Source organism: Amphiprion ocellaris, chromosome 2, assembly GCF_022539595.1.
Source record: "Amphiprion ocellaris isolate individual 3 ecotype Okinawa chromosome 2, ASM2253959v1, whole genome shotgun sequence".
Taxonomy (NCBI): Eukaryota; Metazoa; Chordata; class Actinopteri; family Pomacentridae; genus Amphiprion; species Amphiprion ocellaris.
The window spans coordinates 2,909,582-2,933,634 of NC_072767.1; the positions used below are offsets into that span (position 1 = coordinate 2,909,582).

At 40.0% G+C, this 24,053-nt stretch overlaps 2 protein-coding genes across 3 annotated transcripts; both read right to left on the reverse strand.

Annotated features, from left to right (window-relative positions):
• Positions 1–3,068: 3,068 nt before the first annotated feature.
• On the reverse strand, positions 3,069–10,368 carry LOC111584313 (cytochrome P450 2J2-like). 2 transcript variants are annotated; one of them, XM_055017537.1, is made up of 9 exons: positions 10,070–10,368; positions 9,800–9,962; positions 9,268–9,417; positions 9,028–9,188; positions 6,366–6,542; positions 5,949–6,090; positions 4,178–4,281; positions 3,944–4,085; positions 3,069–3,749 (listed from the first exon to the last, which is right to left on the reverse strand). In XM_055017537.1, exons 1-9 carry the CDS (start codon positions 10,265–10,267, stop codon positions 3,562–3,564), a joined length of 1,425 nt encoding a protein of 474 aa, XP_054873512.1. In that variant the 5' UTR covers positions 10,268–10,368; the 3' UTR covers positions 3,069–3,561. The 2 variants fall into 2 exon arrangements, with proteins under 2 accessions (XP_054873512.1, XP_023149215.2); XM_023293447.3 differs by having other exon boundaries at positions 4,178–4,365.
• A 6,096-nt stretch (positions 10,369–16,464) lies between these two features.
• LOC111584301 (cytochrome P450 2J6-like) lies at positions 16,465–23,902 on the reverse strand. The gene is made up of 10 exons (XM_035958696.2): positions 23,612–23,902; positions 20,984–21,085; positions 20,721–20,883; positions 20,254–20,403; positions 20,011–20,171; positions 18,315–18,491; positions 17,993–18,134; positions 17,658–17,845; positions 17,417–17,558; positions 16,465–17,242 (listed from the first exon to the last, which is right to left on the reverse strand). The coding sequence occupies exons 1-10, from the start codon at positions 23,813–23,815 to the stop codon at positions 17,061–17,063; spliced, it is 1,611 nt and encodes a 536-aa protein (XP_035814589.2). The 5' UTR covers positions 23,816–23,902; the 3' UTR covers positions 16,465–17,060.
• Positions 23,903–24,053: the final 151 nt, after the last annotated feature.

A 24,053-nucleotide genomic window follows, 5' to 3' on the forward strand; every position in this document is an offset into this window, starting at 1 on the left:
CGCTGATAGGCCCTCGACACCTCCCGAGGGTTCAGCAGTGAATCCCAGGTTCACCCCCTAGATGCCGTCTACTCACCTGAAGGCCCAGGTGGAGTCCTTTCTCTTCATCCACAGCCACTTACTTCCCTTTTCAGCGGCTCTGGAGAGGTACTGATCGCCTGCCGGTGGGCCTTCCTGCCTACTCCCATCTCCCGGAGAAGCCTGGATGCTGAGGTGGCTACGAATCTTCTGCAGCCGACCTCGACTGGTTGGACCCTTACCTTCCAGCCTCCCTGATTTGCATCGGCAGCAAGCTCCATTTACCTCAGCTTCTTGTGCTCATAGTCCTCCTCTACCGAGGTTTCCCAGGGCGCTATGAGCTCAGTGATGTAGACGTGCCTAAGCGAAGCTGACCATAGCACCAGGTCTGGTCGCAGACTGGTTGATGATGTGATTTCAGCTGGGAAGCAGAGCTTTTGGCCCAGGTCAACCTGCATCCTCCAATCGCAGGCCCCTCTCCAACTGCCCGGAAGTCTGTCTGCAATCATTCTGAGAGCAGCACCCCTAAGTAACAATGTCTACTGAATAAACCTGAGAAGATACTAAGAAAACATCTGATTGTGTTGCTCCTTACCAGCAGAGAAAGGGATGAAAGCTGCTCGTTTCATAAATTTGCCCTCCTCATTCAGAAAGTGTCCTGGGTTGAAGGTGAAGGGCGTCTCCCACTCATTCTTGTCGAACATCACAGAGGTCAGATTGGGAATTATTGTAACTCCCTGGTAAGTAGATGGAATCAGAATGAAAATTCATCAGTACGCACAAAGACAAACAACGTAAAACTGGATTTTTTTGATGAGAAATTAATGACCTTTGGGATGGTGTAGCCTCCCAGCTGGACGTCTCTGTTGGTGAAATGTGGCAGACTGAGAGGAGCAATGTTGCCCATCCTCTGGATCTCATGGAGAACAGCATCTGTGTTGGGAAGGTTTGCACGATCCTCCATGGATGGATGTCTGGACTGTCCAATCACTCTGTCTATCTCAGCCTGGACCTTTTCTGTGCAAAATGCAAAAATATTGGATAACAACTAAAGGATGAATGTAGCACAGTACCACAGTGCCAAATTACTGAGTAGGTTTTGTGGATTGAATGGCTTCCCTTCAGAATTCAACAGAAAATAAATTGTAAATTGTGCATTTGCTCATAATTGTATCATTGTGTGTTAACTAACCTTTATAGCTTCTGAACTCTTCAGCACAATGTGTAAATTCATCCAGGATGACAGGTTCAAGTGACTTCTTGCCAAATCCAAAATATCTGAGGGTTGAAAGTGCAAATCACCTCTGCTGCCTCCAGATGTGTCCACTACTTAAAATCAAACCTGATTGGAAAATATAAACTCTATATCTTCTAGACTTTTTAACTTATAGAAGCGGGTAACTGAAAAGAATACTGTCTATTTTTTTAATCAACTGCAGTCACAAAGAATAAGTTGAACGCCAGTGCCCAAAATGTGACAAACAGATTAGAGAACCTTTAAACAAAATGTAAACAAACTAGAGCACTGAATGGGAACATAATCCATGTGTATCGTTAAACAGCGTCTTGAGCATTCATAAGAGCCACTAGAGCAGTGACTTGAAAACTGTTCATGCATTGTATTGTCCTCTCATCTAGTCCACCTGATCTCTCCACCTGTAAAGCCAGCTCTGGACGGTCTGTCAGACTGTCTCCCTGCGTTACTAGAGCTTCTTTCAAAACTTCAAGACCATTGAGCACTACCATCCATTCTTGGCCTGTTCGTAGGCTGTACACGTCTCCATATTTCCCTGCTAACTGGGAGAAAATTCTGAGAAGAAAGGACAGATAGACACATGAATACAGATAACAGAAAGAGAAGTCTTGCCAGTTGACCTGTTAGCATTTAGAAGATTGCCTGATACCTGTATCATATCCTCATGGGTCCTGGTGTGGTCAACAGAGAATATGTTGCCCACAATTGGAAGAGCCCAAGGTCCTGGAGGGAAGCCGAGCAGCCGACGGTTTTTAACAAAATCTGCTGCAATAATGAAAATGACTGCGAAGAGCAGCAGACTTTTGAAATCCCAGTCCATACAGTATCGGATCAGAGAAAAGACTGAATCCATACTGCAAACACGGCTTGTCTAACTAAAGATACTAAAGACTGTTTTCTTTGTCCTTCCTGTGAGACTGAGGGCAGGTGTTGCACTGCCAATACAAATAAAATCACTCCTCTCTCCTGTGAGGGCAAAGCTCAATAAAGTCGTTATTGGCAAAGCAATTGCATCTGACTCCAACCTAAAAGAAAACAAACACTGTGATTCAGCAACTCAAGTATAATTTCATTGATCAGCTGCACCATTAGAACCACTGACAACCGAAGCGTATAACACCGATCATCTCCTTACAAGACAATGTTCTGGTAGATTGGTAGTAAGACTTCTTGTGTCCTGGAATTCCTTTGGACATTGTGACATGGAACAGCCCCCTAAACACTGATGCAGACCATGTACTCTGCCCCCAAACGACAACAGCACTCTTACAGCATCCTGCATCCTGGCTATTGGCCTAAAGGCTTTATGACAACTCAATCAAAAAACATGATTTCATTGTTATTTGGCTACAAGTAGGCATATTTTGGTAGTCAGAAACACATTCGCCTTCCTAATCCTTGGAAATATTATGTTAGACATTTTATGTAAGATAAAGACATGTTTTTATTAGGAAATCTGAATTTGACATGATGAACTTCTTTTGAATGCTACCGCTCACTGTTTTGCCATTTATTGTATTGAACTGTCTCAGCAATAACATTTCAAAAGTGACTTTTTGCTGAGTTCACTCCCACATCTTCAAGCCTAAAATAAGAAACAGTCCTAAGGATCAATAGTGGAGGAGACTAATGTATCCTGTACATTAGTATGACTCTGATTTCACAGTGGAACTATATTTAACCATTTCATCTGGGGGAGATGTACAATCTGTAACAATCACCTATGCAACACTATCAAATATTGTGTAAATCCAATAAACCATACAACTTTCAGACAGAGAGGACAGGAAATAAGTAAGCGGTAAATTTTTATCAAAGTGCCCAGTGGGATACAATAAAGAGAAAATTAATTTATATATTTTTTTATCTACTTTTACATTTCTTAGACAACAGATATTTTCATTTTATCCTTGAAGCATTTGTAGAACATTACACTGTGATGAAATAATCTTTTTGTAAACTCTTGTTAAAAAAGCCAGACAATATTGACCATGAATTCATTGTGGAAATGTCATTACTTATGTAAAGGAAGGCAAAGTCATGGAACCTTATGACAATCAGATTAAAGGCATTGAGAGGAAACTTGTGAACGACACCAAAATGACCAGAATAGAATGAAAATTGTAATAGAAATAAGTGAAGAAAAGAGCAAAGAAGATGATGGAAAATGTGATTTCAACTATATTCTGATATGCAGTCAATGATATTTGGAAGATGATTAAAGTCTCTAATGTTCTCTAAATGCCAAAAGAGTTAAAGAAATGTTAGTGGTGATGCTGGAAAAAAATTTACTGCTCTCCTACACGTGAGGTTACACATATTTCATATTCCTTCGGGGCCAGAGTGATGCCAAAGCGATACTCCATTGAAGGTTTCACCCCAGCAGGCATGGAGAAGGTGAAGTGCTGCATGAAGGAGGTGAAGAAGAGGAAAAGCTCCATCTTGGCCAGATTCTCCCCGAGACACAGACGCTTACCTGAGACAGGAAAAATAATCAAGCATTTTTCTTCTGTCATTACGTCATCACTGGGAAGTAATCTTCTGGTTAACTGGAAGTCTGTGTGTAATCTTCCTTAGAGCAGCACCCCTAAGTGAAAATGTCTACTGGGACCGGCTCCTGAATAAACTTGCGAAGATGCTAATAAAACATCTGATTGCGTTGCTGCTTACCAGCAGAGAAAGGGATGAAAGCTGGTGGTTTCATGAATTTGCCCTCCTCATTCAGAAAGTGTCCTGGGTTGAAGGTGAAGGGCGTCTCCCACTCATTCTTGTCGAACATCACAGAGGTCAGATTGGTAAATACCATAATTCCCTGGTGATTGGAGTCATAATGAAAATTCATAAATACACACAAGTGACATAAAATTGTATTATAGTTATTCCTGAATTAGTTTGAGAAATGACCTTTGGGATGGTGTAGCCTCCCAGCTGGACGTCTCTGGTGGTGGAATGTGGCAGACTGAGAGGAACGATGTTGCCCATCCTCTGGATCTCGTGGAGAACAGCATCTGTGTAGGGAAGGTTTGCACGATCTTCCATGGATGGCTGTCTGGACTGTCCAATCACTCTGTCTATCTCAGCCTGGACCTTTTCTTTACAAAACGAAAAAAAACTAAAATAATTCCTTCATCACACTGCAGTTGGTCCCCTTATGCAGCTAAAACTCCTCTGACCCAGGAGTGTATGGACTCAGGACCTCTGGGGATGTCGCGTGGCACCAGGATGGTGGCAGTGAATTCTGTGGGTCCTGTGGATTGCAGGGTAGAACCTACCTAGATTGGGATTATGCTAGCACATCCCACGGAAGTTCAATAAGATTTGGATCTGGGAGTGTGGAACCCAGGTGAACACCTTAGCTCTGCCGTGTTCCCCCGATTAAATATTTGGTCTTGGTGGATTTCTCCCTCCAAGTTGGGGAGAGTTGCTTCTCCAAGCGAAGGAGTTCAAGTCTGTCAGGATTTCGTTCACAAGTGATGGGAAAATAGAGCAAGAGATGGAAAGACGGCTTGGTGTGGCGTGAGGAGCAGTGTGGGTGTTGTACAGGATTGTCATGGTGAAGAGGGATTTAAGCTGCCAGGCAAAGATCTCAATGTACTGGTCCATCTACATTCCAACCCTCATCTATGGTCATGAGCTCTGCGGAGCAACTGAAGGAATGAGATTATGGGTACAAGTGACCGAAATGAGCTTCTTCCACAGGGTGGCTCTGCTCAGCCTTAGAGATAGGGTGAGAAGCTCAGACATCCGAAGGGAGCTCAGAGTACAGCTACTGCTCCTTCACGTTGAAAGGAACCAGTTGAGGTAGTTTGGACATGTGATTCAGATGCCAACAGGGAAGCTTCCTTTGGAGGTTTTCCAAGCACATCCGCCTGGGAGAAGACCCCAGGTCAGACCCAGAACTCGCTGGAGGGGTTATGTTTTCCCTCTGGCGAGTTCAGCAAGAGAATATGGCACATGCCTACATCTATCTACAGCAAGTTGTCCTCAAAAACTGAGTTACTGTACAAGAAAGAGTCAAGTTGATGCCACCAAGGTACAAGCTTCATCGGCTGAGATAAGACAAACTGTACATTCATGCTGTTCTTTACTAGTCAAAACTTTATGGAAGAGTGGCAAAAAGAAACTAGAGTTCACCAGAGGACATGAGAGACTCTAGTGTCAACTGTAAGAAGGTTCTTTAATCTGATGGGACCAAAATTGATCTTTTTTGTCATTAAATTGCTTGGTGGACAACAAACACCACACATCATCTCCACTGTGAAGCATGCTAGTGGCAGCATCATGATGTGGGAATGTTCCTTGGCAGCAGGCCGTGAAGAGCTTGTGAAGGTAGAGGATAAAATGAATGCAGTGTGAATTCTTGTCAAAAGGGCTTAATTGTATTGATTATGATTCTGATGTTAAAAATGTTGGGAACCGTTGGATACTTTACAGTACTTTTATTAAGCACTATAAAGCACTGCAAAATGCACTATAAAATACTTTACAGTGATTTTTATAAGCACTGCAAAGTATGTTTTACCAGTAGATGTGAATCATCATTGTAAAACATATGATGCAACATGGCTGATGACTTGGAAACACTGATATGTATACCTACAAAATTATAATATACACGTTTGTTTTAAAGTCACCATTAGTAAGAAGAGCTTCACTGGCCTGTCGATTCACTCACCCTGGATCTCAGGATATTTTGCCATGTAGAGGAACGCCCAGCGCAGGGTGGAAGATGTAGTTTCTGAGCCAGCCACAAACAAGTCCATAACACACATAATTAGGTTTTCCTCGTCAAATGTGTTGTCATCCTGCCCCTTACTCTGAGAATAAGAAATACATAAGAATGAACTATCAGCACTATTAAGGGCTTAAAAGATTATGCTGTGAAAGATAATTGTAAATGCAAAAATTTGTTTGTGCTTCCACCAGCCAGGTGTGGCGTCATAATGAAAAGTCATGTTTGTATGATAAACTACAAGTGCATAGTTTTGATCTAAGTACACACCAAGCACATGCAATGTTTACAAGAGAGCACTAATTATCTTCAGTAATGACATAGTATAAGCAGTACAGTTCTATATCTAGTGCAAGTCACCATCTCAATCTCATTCAGGTAGCAGTCTATGTAGTCTCTTTGCTCTGAGGGATCCAAGGTCTGCTTGTGCTCATTCAGCTCTGCTCGTATAAAGTCCTTCACATCTTGACAGATCCGCTTGACTGTCTGATGTGGACCAGGCACATATCTCATGAGTGCAGTGAACGCATTGTAGAGCTGTACAGAGCAGAGGGGAAGATTGGAACAATAAATTAGGTTGTTAATATTTTGGTGGAAGAACAAAGACTAGGTGTCACCCCAAGTCAACTGCCTTCATCTACAGTACTGGTCAAAAGTTTAGACACACCCACTGATTTTACAAATTTTAATTTATTTTCACTAATTTCTCCATTTATAGATGCTAAAGGTATCAAAACTATTAAATCACACATTAAATTAAGTTTTTTTTAAAAGTGTGAACAGCTACAAATAGAGTAAGAGGGTTCTTATGTCAACTCTCACACACACAAAACACAAAACCCAATGGCAAAATACATAACAAGAAAAGCACTCAGAGAGGACAGTACTCAGCCAAGGCTGCTCAGCAGTTGCATGATTTCTGACGGATAAGATCCGTTAAGTCCGCAGCGGTGGATTTGTAGTCGGATTGCAACCATGTGATTGTTTACTTGTTGTTACGGCTGTGGCCGTATTTTGTAGTATTGTGTTTGCAGTTTGATTCTGTTTTGTTGTCTAGGCGTGGGTGTTCTGTCTTGGTGGGTAGATCTTTGTGTTGTGCAGGAGCCGTAATTGGTGGCCAGGTGGATCCAGTTGCTGATTGGCTGTTCCCCATTTTAAAATCTCGGCGGCCGGCAGTGGAGGGGAGCCTCTCTGACAGCAGCACCCTTATTTTTTCCCAGACTCCAACCTATTGTGCTTGATACCTGTGTTTTCTTGTTAGATTAAGATAGTGTGGTTTTTGTTTGTTAGACTTAGGTTTCTTTTTGTTGTAGTTGTAGCTTTGTTGGATAGTTTTTTTGTTTGAGCGCTTGAATGCCTCTTTAGTTTGCATCCAGTTTTTTAGTTTGTTGTTTGAATGAATAGCCCATATAGTGGCTTCTTTTATTTGTGAAAAAAATTGTAAATTAAACTTTTGTATTTTTCTTAGAACCTGTTAATGATTGTTTTTGGGGACTGGGAAAATATTTGTTTTTTTTTTTTTAAACATTATGCTACACACCTTCCCCCTAGACGAGTGCCTAACACTTGTTGTCATAGTTATAGTGACACCATGCCGCTATCTCGCAGTGATGCAGAAATCTTTAACAAATCCGTGGATCCAGAATCTAAGTCGTGTCACTCTCAAAATCTAATCAGGTGGTCCCTGTGTCATTTTTGACCTTCCCTGAAAATTTCATCCAAATTTGTTTTGAATAATATTGCACACAGAAGGAAAGACAGATAAACAGGCCGACAAACGTACGCCAGTCGTCACATAACTCTGCCGCGTTATTCGGCAGAGTAAATACCGGCCAGACTCTGTGGAAAGAGATTAAGCAAATGTGGTGCTTTTGGAGTCATGGTTTCCAGTCCATGCATTGCTACCACAGGTGATATGTCAAACAATAAAACTTAATCGTTCATTTCAAAGGTTCGTGACTCCATTGAACTTGCCCAGGGTCGCTGTCTTCTTCTGACGCAGTTGCTTTCTTTACATTTTTTTTGTTTGTATGTTTTTCCACATAAACTTCATATATTCCACATTGTTCTTATCAAAAACAGTCTTGTCAAGCACCAGATGTGTCGCTGGGAATATTAGACTTTTTTCGACATAGCTCGTCTTGAGTCAATCTACCTTTCAGCTCACGCTGACGAGAAAGAAGATTTGTATCAATCTTGTTTCAACATTTTTAACTTGCTTTTTGACACTTCATTGCTTATACGAAGCTGCATAGGCTCAAATCTAAGCCATTTGTAAAACTAGTTTTTAGGTGGCTTAACTTTTGTAGTGTGGTTTAGTACATTTTTATGCTTGTTCTAAAAACATCTAAAAACAACAAAAACACCCTCTGCCTCTGGCTCCAGATAGTGGTAGTTCTTTCTTCCCACTTCCTTCCTCTATCTCTCTCTCAGGTGGGTGTGTGTGCACGGAGCTGGTGGGCAGGTACTGTCAGTTTTCATCTAGGTTTAGATATATATAGCTATATAATTCTAGTTTCCTGTAATCCTGCTCTCCTGCCTAGGTTATACCTTATGTTGGTTAGAGTAGTTTTGCATGTTTTGTATAGACTCTGGTTGTTGTAGCTCCACCTGGCTACGAGTCCTCGCACTTCTTCTGTTGTTGTTGTCCTCATAGTACTCCCGGTTTTAGTTCTGTTAACCACAGTTGTAGTCCTGTTTATCAAAGTCTTTGTTGTCAATAAATTTTGTATTATTTTGCCTACGTCTTGTGTCGTGTCTTTGACCCTGCACTTGAGCTTCTGCAACAGATTTGTAACAAAACAAAAGGCAAATGCAAACCTTTTTTTTCTTAGGCTACTGACAGGTTCTTTGGCTTTAAATAAATGATTCATTCCATGGTTTTTGTAAGGGAACATAGGATTTTTCGGAAAATGTGCTTCCACTTGTGACAATCTCATAATGAAAACATATTAAATAGCCATTGTTACATTCACATATTCATCAGCATTGCAGTTTCATCTGTAGCTTTAAAATGCAGTACCTGTGCACTCAAGGAGGCTTGAATCTGGACTATTTTGTCAAAATACTGCAACAGTTTCCGGAATTTCTCATCACTGTACTCAAAGCGACGACCAAAAACCAGGGAGCAGATGATGTTGGAGACGGCGTTGTTGGTGATGAGGTGTGGATTGAATGGCTTACCTTCACAATTGAAAAGAAACCAATATGTAAATTGTGCATTTGCTCATTAGAAATGTGTTACTGTGTATTAACTATGTACCTTTATAGTTTCTGAACTCTTCCGCACAATGTGTAAATTCCTCCAGGATGACAGGTTCAAGTGACTTCTTGCCAAATCCAAAATATCTGAGGGTTGAAAGTGCAAATCGCCTCTGCTGCCTCCAGTTGTGTCCACTATTGAAAATCACACCTGATTGGAAGTACACAGGGTGGAGAAAATTTATTAAATACAAGAAAAGATCTCTATTTTTACGGCTTTGAAACTGCTGGAACATGTAGTATTGCATTACACGAAATGCTGCTTCTCAATAAATTTTATTTTTAAATCATAAAAAAGGAGGAGCTATGCGCCAATGTATAAACTGTGACAAAAATATTGTATCTGAAACTGAAGAATGTAATGTGTTCAAATACTTTGTAAAAGTATTAACAAACTTTAGCACTGGCTGGGAAAAAATCTGCATGTCACATTATGCCTTACTCAACAGTTCTTTCCTACAATGACCATCCACGAGAGCAGTTAGACAGGAACTGACAATGCACAAGACTTGTGTCTGCATGTGTCCTCTTACCTAGTCCATTTGATATGTCCACTGGTAAAGCAATGTGTGGTCGGTCTGCCAGGCTGTCTCCCTGTGTTACGAGAGCTTCTTTTATAACGTCAGTCCCATTTAGCACAACGAACCACTTTGGGCCTGATCGTAGGCTGTACACGTCTCCATATTTCCCTGCTAACTGAGTGAGGATTTAAGAAAGAAGGGCGAGCAAGATGCATGAAAACAGATAATAGAAATATGAGTCTTACCAGTTGACTTGCATGCATGTTTAAGATTGCTTGATACCTGCGTCAGCGTTTCATGGGTCCTGCTGTGGTCAACAGTAAAGATGTTGCCCAGAATTGGAAGAGCCAAAGGTCCTGGAGGGAAGCCGAGCGGCCGATGGTACTTAACATAATCTGCAGCAAGGACGAAAACTACTGTGAAGAGCAGGAGATTTTTGAAATCAACATAAGAGCCAATTAGAGAAAAGACTGAGTCCATGCTGAACACTCAAAATATCAAGCTGAAAATTGTCTTTTTTCTTGCTTCTCCTGTAGGACAGAGTGCCGAGGCTATTGTGCTGGAGGGAAATATCACTCTACTTTCTCCTGTGGGGACAAAGTTCAATCTTAGTATCTGTCACCATAAATACAGACTGCACTGCACTCTGACCAATATAGAAACAGACAGTGCTCTCCAGCTACCCACAAAATGATTTTGCTGATCAACTATGAAAAATATATACGAGGCAGTGATCTGTTGGATCCTGACATTCATACGGCCGTTACTTTGGCATGTGCCACCCACATAAGCATTGTGACAGACCACATACACTTCAAATTATCTCCAGTGCCTATAACAACTATTCACCCCCTTTGAAGTTTCTCCCTTTTTCAATATCATTGTCAATATAATGTGGATCTCTTGACAAGAAAAAAAGTCTTTCATGGCCAAATGATAAACTTCTACAATTTTTACAAAGTAATGTCAGTGAGTTTGAAATATAGACTGTAAAATAAATAACTGCATAAGAATTTACTCCATTTCCCTATACTTTGTTGCATTCATTTTACCCTCTACCTTTTCAAGCCTTTGAAGAGGCTGTTGCTAAGAAGTATCCCTAACATCATGATGCTGCCACCACCATGCTTGAACGGGGGAACAGGATGTTTATGATGACGTGCAGTGTTTGGTAACCACTAAACATAGCATCTAATCTGATGGCCCAAAACCTCAACTTTGTTCTCATCAGACCAAAGAACTTTTTCCCATTTGATTTCAGTCTCCCACACGTCTTCTGGCAAACTCTAGTCTAGATTTAATATGACCTTTTTCGGAACAGTGGCTTTCTCGTTGAAAGTCTCCTGTAGAGCTCTGACAGGCAACAGTTAATGTTTGGACAGTCTCTCCCATCTCAGCTGCTGAAGCTTGTAACTCCTCAGAAGAGTCATTGGTGTCTTGGTGGCCTCTCTCATTAGTCTTTTTCTTGCACAGTCACTCAGATATTTTGAATTGGCTGCTTGAGAAAGACTGATGCATTTGCCATATTCCTTCCATTTATTAATGGTGAGTTGAACTGTACTCCAAGGGATAATCAGTAACTTAAAATTTTTTTTTTAGGAGTACAGATTCATGAGTGAGTGGACCTTCCAGATACAGGTGTCTCTATCCTACAATCACTTGAGATACATTTTCGGCACTCAAATGATCTCCATTTCGCTATTTGTGTGACTTCTGGCACCAATGGTGAGCCAGTTTAAAAGGGGTGGACACTTATCTAGCTATGTATTCCAGTTTGAATGAACATGAAAAATGATTTGTCACTCTCAAAATGGTCCACAGGGTAACCAACCATGGCTTTTTACTGGTAAGTTTCCAGAAAGTCAGCCTCAAGCATGTAAACAAAATGAAGGATGGATATGCTAGTGATTAGGTCATTATACTACTCATTATACTAGAACAAACACCTTGCGAGTACAAAAAACTAAAATTGGTAAAGATAGTAAATCTTCATGCCCTGTTGGTGTGGTAGTTGTAAATAGCAATTGCAGACTGATTTATGTATGGGTTGATTTAGCACCAATCCACTAGTAATGCCTTAAGTAATGGCCGCTTGTGATACAAGTAAGCATAGATATATATAGAAGACTTGATACGCTAGCGCGCTGTAGCAGCCGGCTAAGTGACATGCCTATGTGGCAGCCATCTTGGTGGGGGCAAAGTTCCCATTAAAGCCAATCCATGTACATTGAAAATAAATCATTATTTGCTCATTTCTCAACCAATTTTCATGTGGTTTACTTTGTTGTCAATGTCAAAACATGTGCTATTAATACAGAACATTTGATTAAAAAAAACAAAAACAAACAAAAAACAGAAAAAGGCTTTCTACCAATGTAGCCTGCAATTTTAGTTATCTTATTCTTTAGGTCCAGAGGCCAGGGAATCTTTTATGTTCAGCCATTACATATATAAATGTAAAATTTACATTGTAAATACTTAGATATATAGCTATATGAGCAAAAAAGAGAAAGATAAAAATATGCATATGTAAAAAATATGTTTTTAGATCAAAAAATTGTAAAGGTAATCAAATAATTTATATTTGTCTATCTCTCTCTCCACAGCTATAGGCTGTTATATACATATAACATGGAGATAGAATAGAACAGAATAGAGTTTATTGCCATTTACAAGAAACAGGTACATTGAACTGAATCATTAAGCATGACAAAAATAATTTAAAATATTTAAACATACACATAATTGACATATAATGAGCATATAAATGCTAATAGCATGAAAGCAGGGATACAAGCAGATATTTATTTATTTAGATACAAACACAAGTAGGGTGAATAATAAGTGTGCATTGGGTCACAGTGGGTCGTCTATAAAGAAACAGTAAAAGTGTAAATTGTCATGAAAATAATGAAACTCAATAAAACTGAGTTGCTGCATCCTTGTCAATGATGCATCTACTCTTCCAAGATGAGCCGGGAAGTTAAACACTGATGGAATGACACCAGGTCAAAGCCGACAAACCTGCCCAGCCCTGTCAAACTCATGACTCTTGACTTTAAGTACATTTGGTAATAATACATACATTTCGTTTGACCTGTAGGTGACATTATTTTGCTTTGCATGGTGGAGTTTTAACTTGCACTTGTAGATGTAGCAATGAACTGTGTTAACTGACAGTAGTTTCCCAAAGTGTTCCTGAGCCCACCTGGTCACATCCTTTACAGAATGATGTCGATTTTTAATGCAGTGCCGCCTGAGGGATCGTGATGAGAGTCTTCTTTGTAAATTCTTGTTAAGAAGCTCATATTTCCCCCTTATTTTTCAGTTTTTGATATCCAGCTGAATGATTGAAGCAGATACTGGTGGAACGATACGCTTGAGACTGGTACCTGAGGCACAAGAAGCATCGAGTGAGTAGAAGCACAGACTAGAGTTGAGGTTGGCTGAGGCAACACTGTGTCCACCGAATGATCTGACGAAGGGTTGAGCATGCGTTTTTTGCAGCAGGAGGCTGATTGGGGAATAGAGCTAAGGTGTATTGCTGCCACGGGGAACTAGGTCAACCCTGCATAGCCACATATACACATACATACATGCACATGCACCCAAATCAGATGGAGAGACACAACAGCCAAGAAGCACACAGTAAGAAAAATCTGGAAAAGGAGACACTACTGGGATCATGAAATCCACAACCTTTAGTGCACTATACCAGTTCATCAATAATAAATGGAAATATTCTTATTTACAGTTTGTTAAGAGAGTAAGCAACTTAGTTTATTTTGTGAAAGAGTGAAATCATATTTGCCATTAGTCTCTTTTTCCATGGACATATTCTATGTGTTGTGAGCATTTTGAATTTCAAGCTCCGCTATGCTAAGGGTGAACATTTCTTGTCTTTCACCAAATTATATTTCCTCTGCTTTATTAAGTACATTTTGTACGTAAAGGCTTTTCAGCACTACATTACCTCAGATCATGTATAGATTACTGTCACTCCTGCATTACCACTCACAGTCTTGCTGAATGGATTGAATTAATTGTGCGTGAGCAAATTCATATTAAAAAGTGACTTTATTTATGAGTTTATTCCCACATCATCTCCAAAATTAGGCACAGCAGACCTAAAAATCTTTCACTTGCATAATTGTACTAGAACTGCAGTATAAAATACAGTTATCCCTGTATTTGCACAATCCCCAGTTCCAGTGAAGGTGGGATGTTGTGTACAACCTAAATAAAAACAGAATACACTGATTTGCAAATCTTTTTATATTCAATCAAATACACTACAAAGACAAGATATTTAATGTTCAAACTGATAAAATGTATTGTTTTGTTGCAAAATTCACTCATTTTGAATTTGATGCCTGCAGTACGTTCCAAAAAGCTGGGACAGGGCCAACAAAAGACTGGGAAAATTGAGGAATACTCAAAAAACACCTGTTTGGAACATTCCACAGGTGAACAGGTTAATTGGAAACAGGTGCGTGTCATGATTGGGTATAAAAGGAGCAAAACCCCCGAAAGGCTCAGTCGTTCACAAGCAAGGATGAGATGAGGTTCACCACGTTGTGAACAACTGCATGAGCAAATAGTCCGACAGTTTAAGAACAACGTTTCTCAATGTACAGTTGCAAGGAATTTAGGGATTTCATCATTAACAGTCCAAATTGCTGACAGAAAAATAAGGGAGAAATAACAGTTTCTTAACAAGAATTTACAGAGAAGATTCTCATTTCCAAGTGAAAACAGGTTTCTATAAAATTGTGTTAAGTATCTAAAAATATAACAACTGCATGAGAAAATTGTCCAACAGTTTAACCACAATGTTTCTCAATGTACAACTGCAAGGGATTTAGGGATTTCAACATCTACAGTCAATAATATCATCAAAATGTTCAGAGAATCGAAATGGGTAATAGGTTCATTCAACTGAAAATAATACACAGATGGCATCGGACACTAGAACAGCTTCATAAATGGAACTTGATACCAGTAGACTCTTGTTGGAGATGCGGCGGAAGTGGTGCCTCTATACTCCATATACTCTGGACATGTCCCGCACTTAAAGACTGGTGGAACAACATCCAGCAGATCATATTTGAAGTCCTGCACAAAAAGTTTCAAATCTCTGTAAAACTGTCTATGTTGGGATCGACCACGGAGCTTCAAAACAATGACTTTTCATGTTTTGAAAAAAGGTGGATTATTTTGGCTCTCACAACAGCTAAACGGATACTGCTAAGACACTGGAGGAGAAAACATCCTCCCCCTTATGAAGAATGGATGGCAACAATGGCACAGCTAGCTGGATATGAGAGGGTGATGTGCTCTCTACTAGACAGACTGGACCAACACAAACTTACATGGAACCCCTTTACAGACTGGCTGGCTTCCAGCTGATGGCCAACTTGGTGTGACTATGTCAGTGATCTGCACTTGGTGTGTAATTGATTATTCAGCGGTGTCAGTGTGGTGGTGTGTGCTTGTGTGTTTTCGTTTGGGTTGTTTTGTTTTTTTTTTTGTCATTTCACTTAGTTATTTGTTCTTAATACCACTTGTATTTGTTCGGAAAATAATAAACTGTTAATTCCAAAAAATGGTCAGAGAATCTGGAGAAATCTGAATGGATGAAAGGCTGAAAACAGCACTAAATGCCTGTGGCCTTCGACCCCTCAGGCGGCACTGCATTAAAAACTGACATCATTCTGTAAAGGATATAACCAGGTGGGCTCAGGGACGCTTTAGGAGACTATTCTCAGTTAAGACAGTTTGTCTCTACGTCTACAAGTGCAGGTAAAACTCCACCATGCAAAGCGAAATAATGCCACCTAGAGGTCAAATGAAATGCATGCATTATTGCCAAATGTAATTAAAGTCAAAAGTAAATGAGATCCTGATACAGAAAGTCATGGAAATACACATTTAAGTACCTCAAAGTTTAATGTAGGACTTCAGTAACTTTGCTTCAGATCAGTTGTGTGGCAATATTTCACAGCCCAGTTAATATTGGAAAGCCTGGTTTGTCAACAGGGCATGAAGATTTACTATCTTAACCAATTTTCATTTTTTATTGTACTCGCAAGGTGTTTGTTCTAGTATAATGTTTAATCAAACGATCATGAACATAATCTTGTTCCAGCACAGGTTGTACCTATAACAGTGAATTTTTGTCTCGATGGCCAGTAGTGGGTGGATTGCAAGACTTAAAACAGAAATCATTAAACAGGATCTTCTTGAGGGATCTCTATCAGTTTGCAAGCTGACCCAATAACCATCATAGCATATCCATCCTCCATTGTGTTTACATGTTTGAGGGTGACTTTCTGGAAACTTAACAGCTAAATGCCATGGTTGGTTACCCTGTGGACCATTTTGAGAGTGGCAAATCATTTGTTGTGTATGTTCAAACTGGAATGCACAGACAAGGAACTCAATCACATGGTGGATGGACGCCGTACTACACCTTCACCTTATATGGAGTCTGTGCCTCAATATATCAGACATGTTTAGGGGTTATGAGAGGGAACAAAAAAATAAAAGTTGTTCCAGTACAGGTTGTACTGGACTTACAAATGGTGCAGTTGGAGGGTTTTTGTTTCTTTTTCTGTTTGTGACCAGGGGTAGAAAGTAAGAAGAACAGTCACATAAATAAAATTTTGAACATTAAACAGTATTTGTACACTTTTATTTTTAAAATTACAAACATTGTACTTTATTCTGCACAACAGTCATGCGTCATGTGAAATAAATTGTGAAAAACAAAACCAGGGATTCACAAACTTTGAGTGTCATACCAATTTCTTGTATACTGGTGAATTTTCATGCCAAGATTTGTAGCTTGTTTGCATGAAATCATGGTGGGAATGTTTTAACTCATACGAAGAAAAACTAAAACATCAGTCATCGTCAACTTTCCTCATTTAATATTGTCTCTGTCGAGCCAACACAATTCAAAATAAAAATCCTCTGCTTCTTTCATGTTTTTATTTTGTGGGACAAATGCACAAATTGTAAATACTGAGGGGGTTAGAATTACACTACAAGCTATGGACAAAAAAGTTAGAAAAGGACCAAGAAGAAAATAAAACAAGATTTAACAATGCAGGTGCTAATAAATTCTACATATCCTCAAATACAATGCATGACATTCTATAGACAATGAAAGCATCTAATGTTCTCTAAATCCTCAGTTATAGAAACGTTAGTTGGCAACTAAGAAAAAAAAGTGGGGTTTTTTGTTTAGTTTTTTCCCCCTCAAAATATATTACTCTTGACGTGAGATTGCACATATTTCATATTCTTTTGGTGACAAAGTGATTCCAAAGAGGAAGTCCATCACAGGCTTCACCCCAGCAGGCATGGAGAAGGTGAAGTGCTGCATGAAGGAGGTGAAGAAGAGGAAGAGCTCCATTTTTGCCAGGCTCTCACCAGGACACAGCCGCTTACCTGAGGCATGAATAATGAACCAAGCGTTTAACATTTCCCATTTGATAATTTTACTAACAAGAGGGACAAATGATCCCAGGCCTTTACCCTCTGGTTTCACAGTGTCTTCTCGGAAAGGCTCCTAAATAAACATGTGAACTTACAAATAAACTGTCTGATTGTGTTGCTCCTTACCAGCAGAGAAAGGGATGAAAGCTGCTCGTTTCATAAACTTGCCCTCCTCATTCAGAAAGTGTCCTGGGTTGAAGGTGAAGGGCGTCTCCCACTCATTCTTGTCGAACAACACAGAGGTCAGATTGGGAATTATTGTAAATCCCTAGGGAGTAGATGGAATCATTATGAATTCATAAATATGCACAATTATATGTAACATAAAACTGTATTCTTCTTTTGCTGAAGTAGTTTGAGAAATGACCTTTGGGATGGTGTAGCCTCCCAGCTGGACGTCTCTGTTGGTGAAATGTGGCAGACTGAGAGGAATTACGTTACTCATCCTCTGGATCTCATGGATAACAGCATCTGTGTAGGGAAGGTTTGCACGATCCTCCATGGATGGATGTCTGGACTGTCCAATCACTCTGTCTATCTCAGCCTGGACCTTTTCTGTTTATCAATCATTGCACAATATTTGATGTATATATGTTGATGAGTGTAATCTTTAAAAAAAAGCTATTTGTGTGCACAAAATGCTGACCAGCAAATTTGTTTTAGTGTCATCATCCGTGTCAACTGGCCTGTCAGTGCTCTCACCCTGGATCTCAGGATATTTTGCCATGTAGAGGAATGCCCAGCGCAGGGTGGTGGATGTGGTCTCTGAACCAGCCACAATAAGGTCCATAACACATATAATCATGTTTTCCTCGTCGAAAGTGTTGTCATCTTTCCCCTTACTCTGAAAATGCATTCAAATTTTAATGTTAAAACTTGCAGTACCATCAAGGAGACTAATAGACTCACCAGTATCAATAGTGGTGCACAAGCAGGTATGATGTTTAGAAGAGCTGATCACCTACAAACTTCAAAAATACCACAGTATAAGTAATATAGTTTTGTATTATCTAGTGCCAGTCACCATCTGAATCTCATTCAGGTAGCAGTCAATGTAGTCTCTTTGCGTTGAAGGATCCCAGCTTTTCTTATGCTCCTTTATCTCTGCTCGTATAAAGTCCTTCACACCTTGAGAGATCTGCTGCACTGTCTGATGTGGACCTGGCAAAAATCTCATGAACCCAGTGAATGAGTTGTAGAGCTGCACAGAGGAGAAGATTGGAACAATAAATGAAGGAATTAATAAAATAAAAACAAAGGTCAAAAGTCAGTTGGATGTACCAGTAGTATCAGTCAAAACTCTGAACAAACTTACTCTCTAAGGCATTTTTTAGCTCTTTTACTGTTTTCTACAAGTTCCACAAATAGCCGTGTTTTGCTTGGGGAAGGTTTTGTTTTGTTTTATCCATATTTTGCTAATACCCATTTTGGGCAACAACAACAACAAAAAAAACCAACCAAAGTGCTAGTTCTTTGCACAAAAGAGCGAAGGGAGGTTTTTTTAAATTAAAAAGCTCACTGTCGATGACCAGGCTATAACAGCGGAAACAAAGAAGGCCGACATTCTTTGGGGAATCAGGCTATTACCAGCAGTACCCCTGGCTATAACTACACTGTGAAGACAGAAGAACAAAAACAAAAAGAAGAAAGAGTCTAGTGAGTGAGGCCACCAAGACACCTATGACTCTGCTGAAGGAGTTACAAGCTTCAGGCTGAGATGAGAGATACTGTTCATATAACAATTGTCGTCTGTTCTTCACCAGTCCAAGCTTTATGGCAGTGGCAAAGAAAAAGCCACTGTTGGAAAAAGCTCATAATAAATCTCAACTAAAGTTCGCTAAAAGGCATGCTGGAGACTCAAGTCAACTGAAAGAAGGCTGTTTGGTCTGATGTGACCACAATTAAGCTTTTTAGCCATCACACTAGACACTATGTTTACGCCAAACACTGCACATCATCACACACCCACCATCACTGCTGTGAGGCATGGTGGCGGTATTATCATGGTGTAGGTGATGCTTCTCAGCACCAAACCCTCAAAGGCTTGTAAACGAAGAGGATAAAATGAATGCAGCAAAGTATAGAGAAATCCTGGAGGACAACCTGATGCAGTCTGTAGGAGAACTGTGACTTGGGAGAAGATTTGTCTTCCAGCCAAACAATGACCTGAAGCATACAACAAAAGCTACAGATATGCAATTCTGATTGAGACCTACCCACACCAGCTTAATGCTGCAGTATTTAGCAGATGCAGCTAAAGGTGCATCTACCAAATACTATAAATCGCCAACTGTGTTATCAACAGGGTCAGATCTTTTTGCTTGCAGTACCCTCTGAATTATTTTGGGGCTTGAAATAAATGATTTTCACCTTTTACCAAAATATATGGTGCTCCTTCTGTTAGGGTTGGCATTGAGGAACTCAGAGATTAAGAAGGACAAGCTCTTGCCCTCAGTGTTTCATCCTCATCACCTTTAATAACTTTCTGTGTGATGACTATTCAACCCTCCCCAAGCTACCTATCAATCCCAAAAACTAGTATCTCATATATAATTGTGATGGTGTCTGTTTGGGAATGCAAGACATTTCAGCAATACTAAAAGACATTACACACTTGAGAAAAGAGAACACGGACTGATGTAAATAATGATTTTTTTTAAAAAAATTAACAAAGAGATACATGACCTTAAGATTTCATCAATATCCTTAAAATGCATTACCTGTGCCCAAATGGAGGCATGAGTATGGAGCACTACGCCAAACCAGCACAACAGTTTCTGGAACTTCTCATCACTGTACTCAAAGCGATGACCAAAAACCAGGGAGCAGATGATGTTGGAGATGGCGTTGTTCATGACCAAGTGTGGATTAAATGGCTTACCTCCACAATTGAAAAGAAAACTATATGTATACTGTGCATTTACTCATTATAAATGTGCCACAAGTGTTTGCTAACTATGTACCTTCATAGCTTCTGAACTCTTTTGCACAGTGTGTAAATTCATCCAGGATAACAGGCTGAAGGGACTTTTTGGCAAATCCAAAATTTCTGAGGGTTGAAAGTGCAAATCGCCTCTGCTGCCTCCACATGTGCCCACTGCTGAAATTCAAACCTGGCCAGAAATACAAAGGGTGAAGAAAACTTCTCACACTAAAAATAAGGCCTCTTTATTGTGGACTTTGTAACAGCTAAAACATCCAGTATTCCATTACATGAAAATACGTATCCAGTTTCCTTTTTTTTTTTGCAGTACACAACAGTCACAAAGGAGATGCTGTACACCAACGCACAAAATGTGACAAACATATTGTGTCTGTACCTGAAGAAAAGCAATGTGCATCCTTTCACAGTGCTTTCCTGTGTGATCATCCACAAGAATTACAATAGGAGTAAACTGAGAAATACACTGCAGGATTTGTATCCTCTTACCTCGTCCATGTGTTATGGCTTCCAACAAAGGAAGACGTGGTCGATCTGCCAGGCTGTCTCTCTGTGTTATTAGAGCTTCTTTCAGAGCTTCAAGTCCATTTAGTACGATCAGCCATACCTGGCCCATCCGTATGCTGTACACGTCTCCATACTTTCCTGCCAACTGATTTAGGAAAGAAGGGAGAGCAAGATGCATGAATCCAGATAACAGAAAGAGAAGTCTTGCCAGCTGACCTGTTAGCATTTTGAAGATTTCCTAATACCTGTGTCAAACCCTCATGGGTCCTGGTGTGGTCAACAGTGAATAAGCTGCCCACAATTGGAATGGCCCAAGGTCCTGGAGGGAAGCCGAGCGGTCGACGGTTCTTAACAAAATCAGCAGTGATGATAAAGACTATTGTGAAGAGCAGGAGGCTTTTTAAATTCCAGTCAATATAGGGTCCAATTACAGAAAAGACTGAATCCATCCTGCAAACATGGCCTGTCTAACAGAACACTGACTTGCTTGCTTCTCCTATGAGATAGAGGACTGATGCTGTGGTGCCAGGAAAGAATAATATCACTGCTCTGTCTCCTGTGAAGGCATAGCTTTTTATTATCTCTTGGCGTCACAACCATTGATTTAACCTATTGAAACATCAAACCATTGATTTAAACATTTGCCCTATTGAAACATTTGACCTATTTAAACATCGAAAAGTGATGCAAAATAGTTAATGAGTGATCTGACTTAGCCCTTGTGTTGTCTTTGGCTCATTTTTGACCCTGAGGACAAGCGAAGTGCACAGGATCTGAAGACAACACAAGGGTTAAAAGTAGGTCTTTGTGTCTGTAATGTAACATGTAATTGAATCAAATATAAGATATATACAAGGTGGCCAGGCTCAGGTTATAGAGTGTGGTGTCTTCAAATCAAAAGGTTGTTGTTACTCTAAGTTGCACCTGCTTTGAAATTCTGCCAGCGTTTGTGTGTGAGGGAATGAATGAGGACAGACTGTTCATCAAAGTTCAACAAACCTAAAACCAGCTCTCTCTACCTATTTTTTCCCCACTTCCACTCCAAACAAGTCTATTGTGCAATATATTAGTAACCCAACGTTAGGGACAAGTGGCCAAATGTGGTTTCTGAAAGTTTAGCGTCTGATTGAGCAGCTGGGTCTGTTTTACGAAAGAACTGAATCATTTTTACTAATTGTATCTTCATCTATGGAAATTTTCTCCTGTATGATGATCTAAAGACATGTTTTTGTAGCCACCAATATGTCCTCGTTTGAGTCGACACTGTTTTAAATTTGAAGGCAAGAATTTCTTGTTTTGTTGCCAACACATTTTCACGGCTTTATAGCAGAAATTAAGCAATTTGGATTTGATAACTATTAATGAGAAAGCTTTTCAGCACTACATTAACTCAGATCATGTAAGGATTGGTCTCTCTTTTTTGTTTTTCCACTCTCAATTTTCATGTTTAATGTATTAAACTCTTAACAAATTCATTTTAAAAATGCATCGCTTAGGTTTAACATCAACAATAGAGGAGGCATTCAGATCCTTTTCTTTATTATACTGCAGTATACAATATAGTTACCATTGTTTTTAAGTCCTGCAAGGAAAATTCTGCAGCCAAAGCTGGCAATAAAACAAAACAGCTGCATACTGGGTAAATGTGTACTTTCTCAAAATGCTGGCTTAAAAAATAAGCCAACTTTAACCCGACCTCTAGCTCACTTTGGGACAAAGAACACGCTGACCCAATTTAACCCAGAACAGGCTGAATGCTGGATAAAACTGCTGCTCAGACTTAAGACTGAGCGATGCACTTCAGGCTCATCATACTGTATTTTTCTGTGTAAGTCTTAATCTGCAGCATTTAGTGATTCTACAATACAATATTTGCCTAGTATGAAATTAGGTGGATTGTAGCATAATGTGCAAAAAAGTAGTTTGTTGTCTTAACTTTTATAGATTGTTATATTGATGCTTGATTGCATTGTATTGATTGGTGCCGCTATACTGACACTGTTAATGTCACTTCAATCTGATGTATTGTTATCGCTCTTGGACTCTGCTCCTCCTCACTGCTGCACTGACCACCTTAAAGCTGTTGTTGCTATTGTACATCGTGCAATATTGTATATGGGTTGTATTTATCTATTAATTGATTACCTTAGTTTCATGCTTACCTTAGCTTTATGTCTACCTTAGTTTTATTTCATATACACCATACTGCCAAAAGTATTGGCTCACCCATCCAAATAATCAGAATCAGGTGTTCCAATCACTTCCATGGCCACAGGTGTATAAAATCAAGCACCTAGGCATTGCAGACTGCTTTTACAAAAACTTGTGAAAGAATGGCTCGCTCTCAGGAGCTCAGTGAATTCCAGCGTGGAACTGTGATAGGATGCCACCTGTGCAACAAATCCAGTCGTGACATTTCCTCGCTCCTAAATATTCCACAGTCAACTGTCAGCTGTATTATAAGAAAGTGGAAGTGTGTGGGAACGACAGCAACTCTGCCACCAAGTGGTAGGACACGTAAACTGACGGATGCTGAGGAGCATAGTGCCAAGAGGTGGCCAACTTTCTGCAGAGTCAATCGCTACAGACCTTCAGAATTCATGTGGCCTTCAGATTAGCTCAACAACAATGCGTGTTCATGGAATGGGTTTCCCTGCTGTCTCCCTGCATTATTAGAGCTTCTTTCAGAGCCTCAGACCTGTTTACCACAACCAGCCATTTCTGGCCCATTCGTAGGCTGTACACGTCTCCATACTGTTCTGCTAACTGGGTGAGGATTTAGGAAAAAAGGAAGAGCACTACACATAAAATCAAATACCAGAAAGATAAATCATGCCAGATGACCTGTTAACATTTACATAATTGTTTGATACCTGTGTCAAAACCTCATGAGTCCTGGTGTGGTCAAAAGAAAACATGTTTCCCACAACTGGAAGTGGCCAAGGTCCTGGAGGGAAGCCGAGCGGCCGACGGTTCTTCACAAAATCTGCAGCAATGATGAAAACTACTGTGAAGAGCAGCAGGCTTTTGAAATCCCAGTCAATATAGGATCCAATGAGAGAGAAGACTGAATCCATCCTGCAAATACGGCCTGTCTAGCTGTAGACTGATTTCCTTAAATTTTCTGTGAAATAGAGGACTGATGCTGTGCTGCAAGGAGGTAACAATCTCTCCTGTGAGGGCAACACTTTATATTTCCTCCTGACATCACAGCCACGGATTGCACCACTGGACTCTCACCTCTACATGTAAGAACAAGTGATGTCAAGAAGTTACTCAGTGACCCTGATTAAAAAATATCAAATAATCTGACTC

Bases quoted from the DNA above. Each gene is read 5' to 3' on its own strand.
- LOC111584313 (XM_023293447.3), bottom strand. From the start codon at position 10,267: ATGGACTCAGTCTTTTCTCTAATTGGCTCTTATGTTGATTTCAAAAAT. The intron at 9,189-9,267 runs GTACATAGTTAA...TCAATTGTGAAG, and splicing joins AGAGTTCAGAAACTATAAAG to GTAAGCCATTCAATCCACAC. The intron at 6,543-9,027 runs GTACTGCATTTT...TGCTCTGTACAG, and splicing joins AAGCCTCCTTGAGTGCACAG to CTCTACAATGCGTTCACTGC.
- LOC111584301 (XM_035958696.2), bottom strand. From the start codon at position 23,815: ATGGATTCAGTCTTCTCTCTCATTGGATCCTATATTGACTGGGATTTC. The intron at 20,884-20,983 runs GTATTAGGAAAT...TTCCTAAATCAG, and splicing joins CCCATGAGGGTTTGACACAG to TTGGCAGGAAAGTATGGAGA. The intron at 20,172-20,253 runs GTACATAGTTAG...TCAATTGTGGAG, and splicing joins AGAGTTCAGAAGCTATGAAG to GTAAGCCATTTAATCCACAC.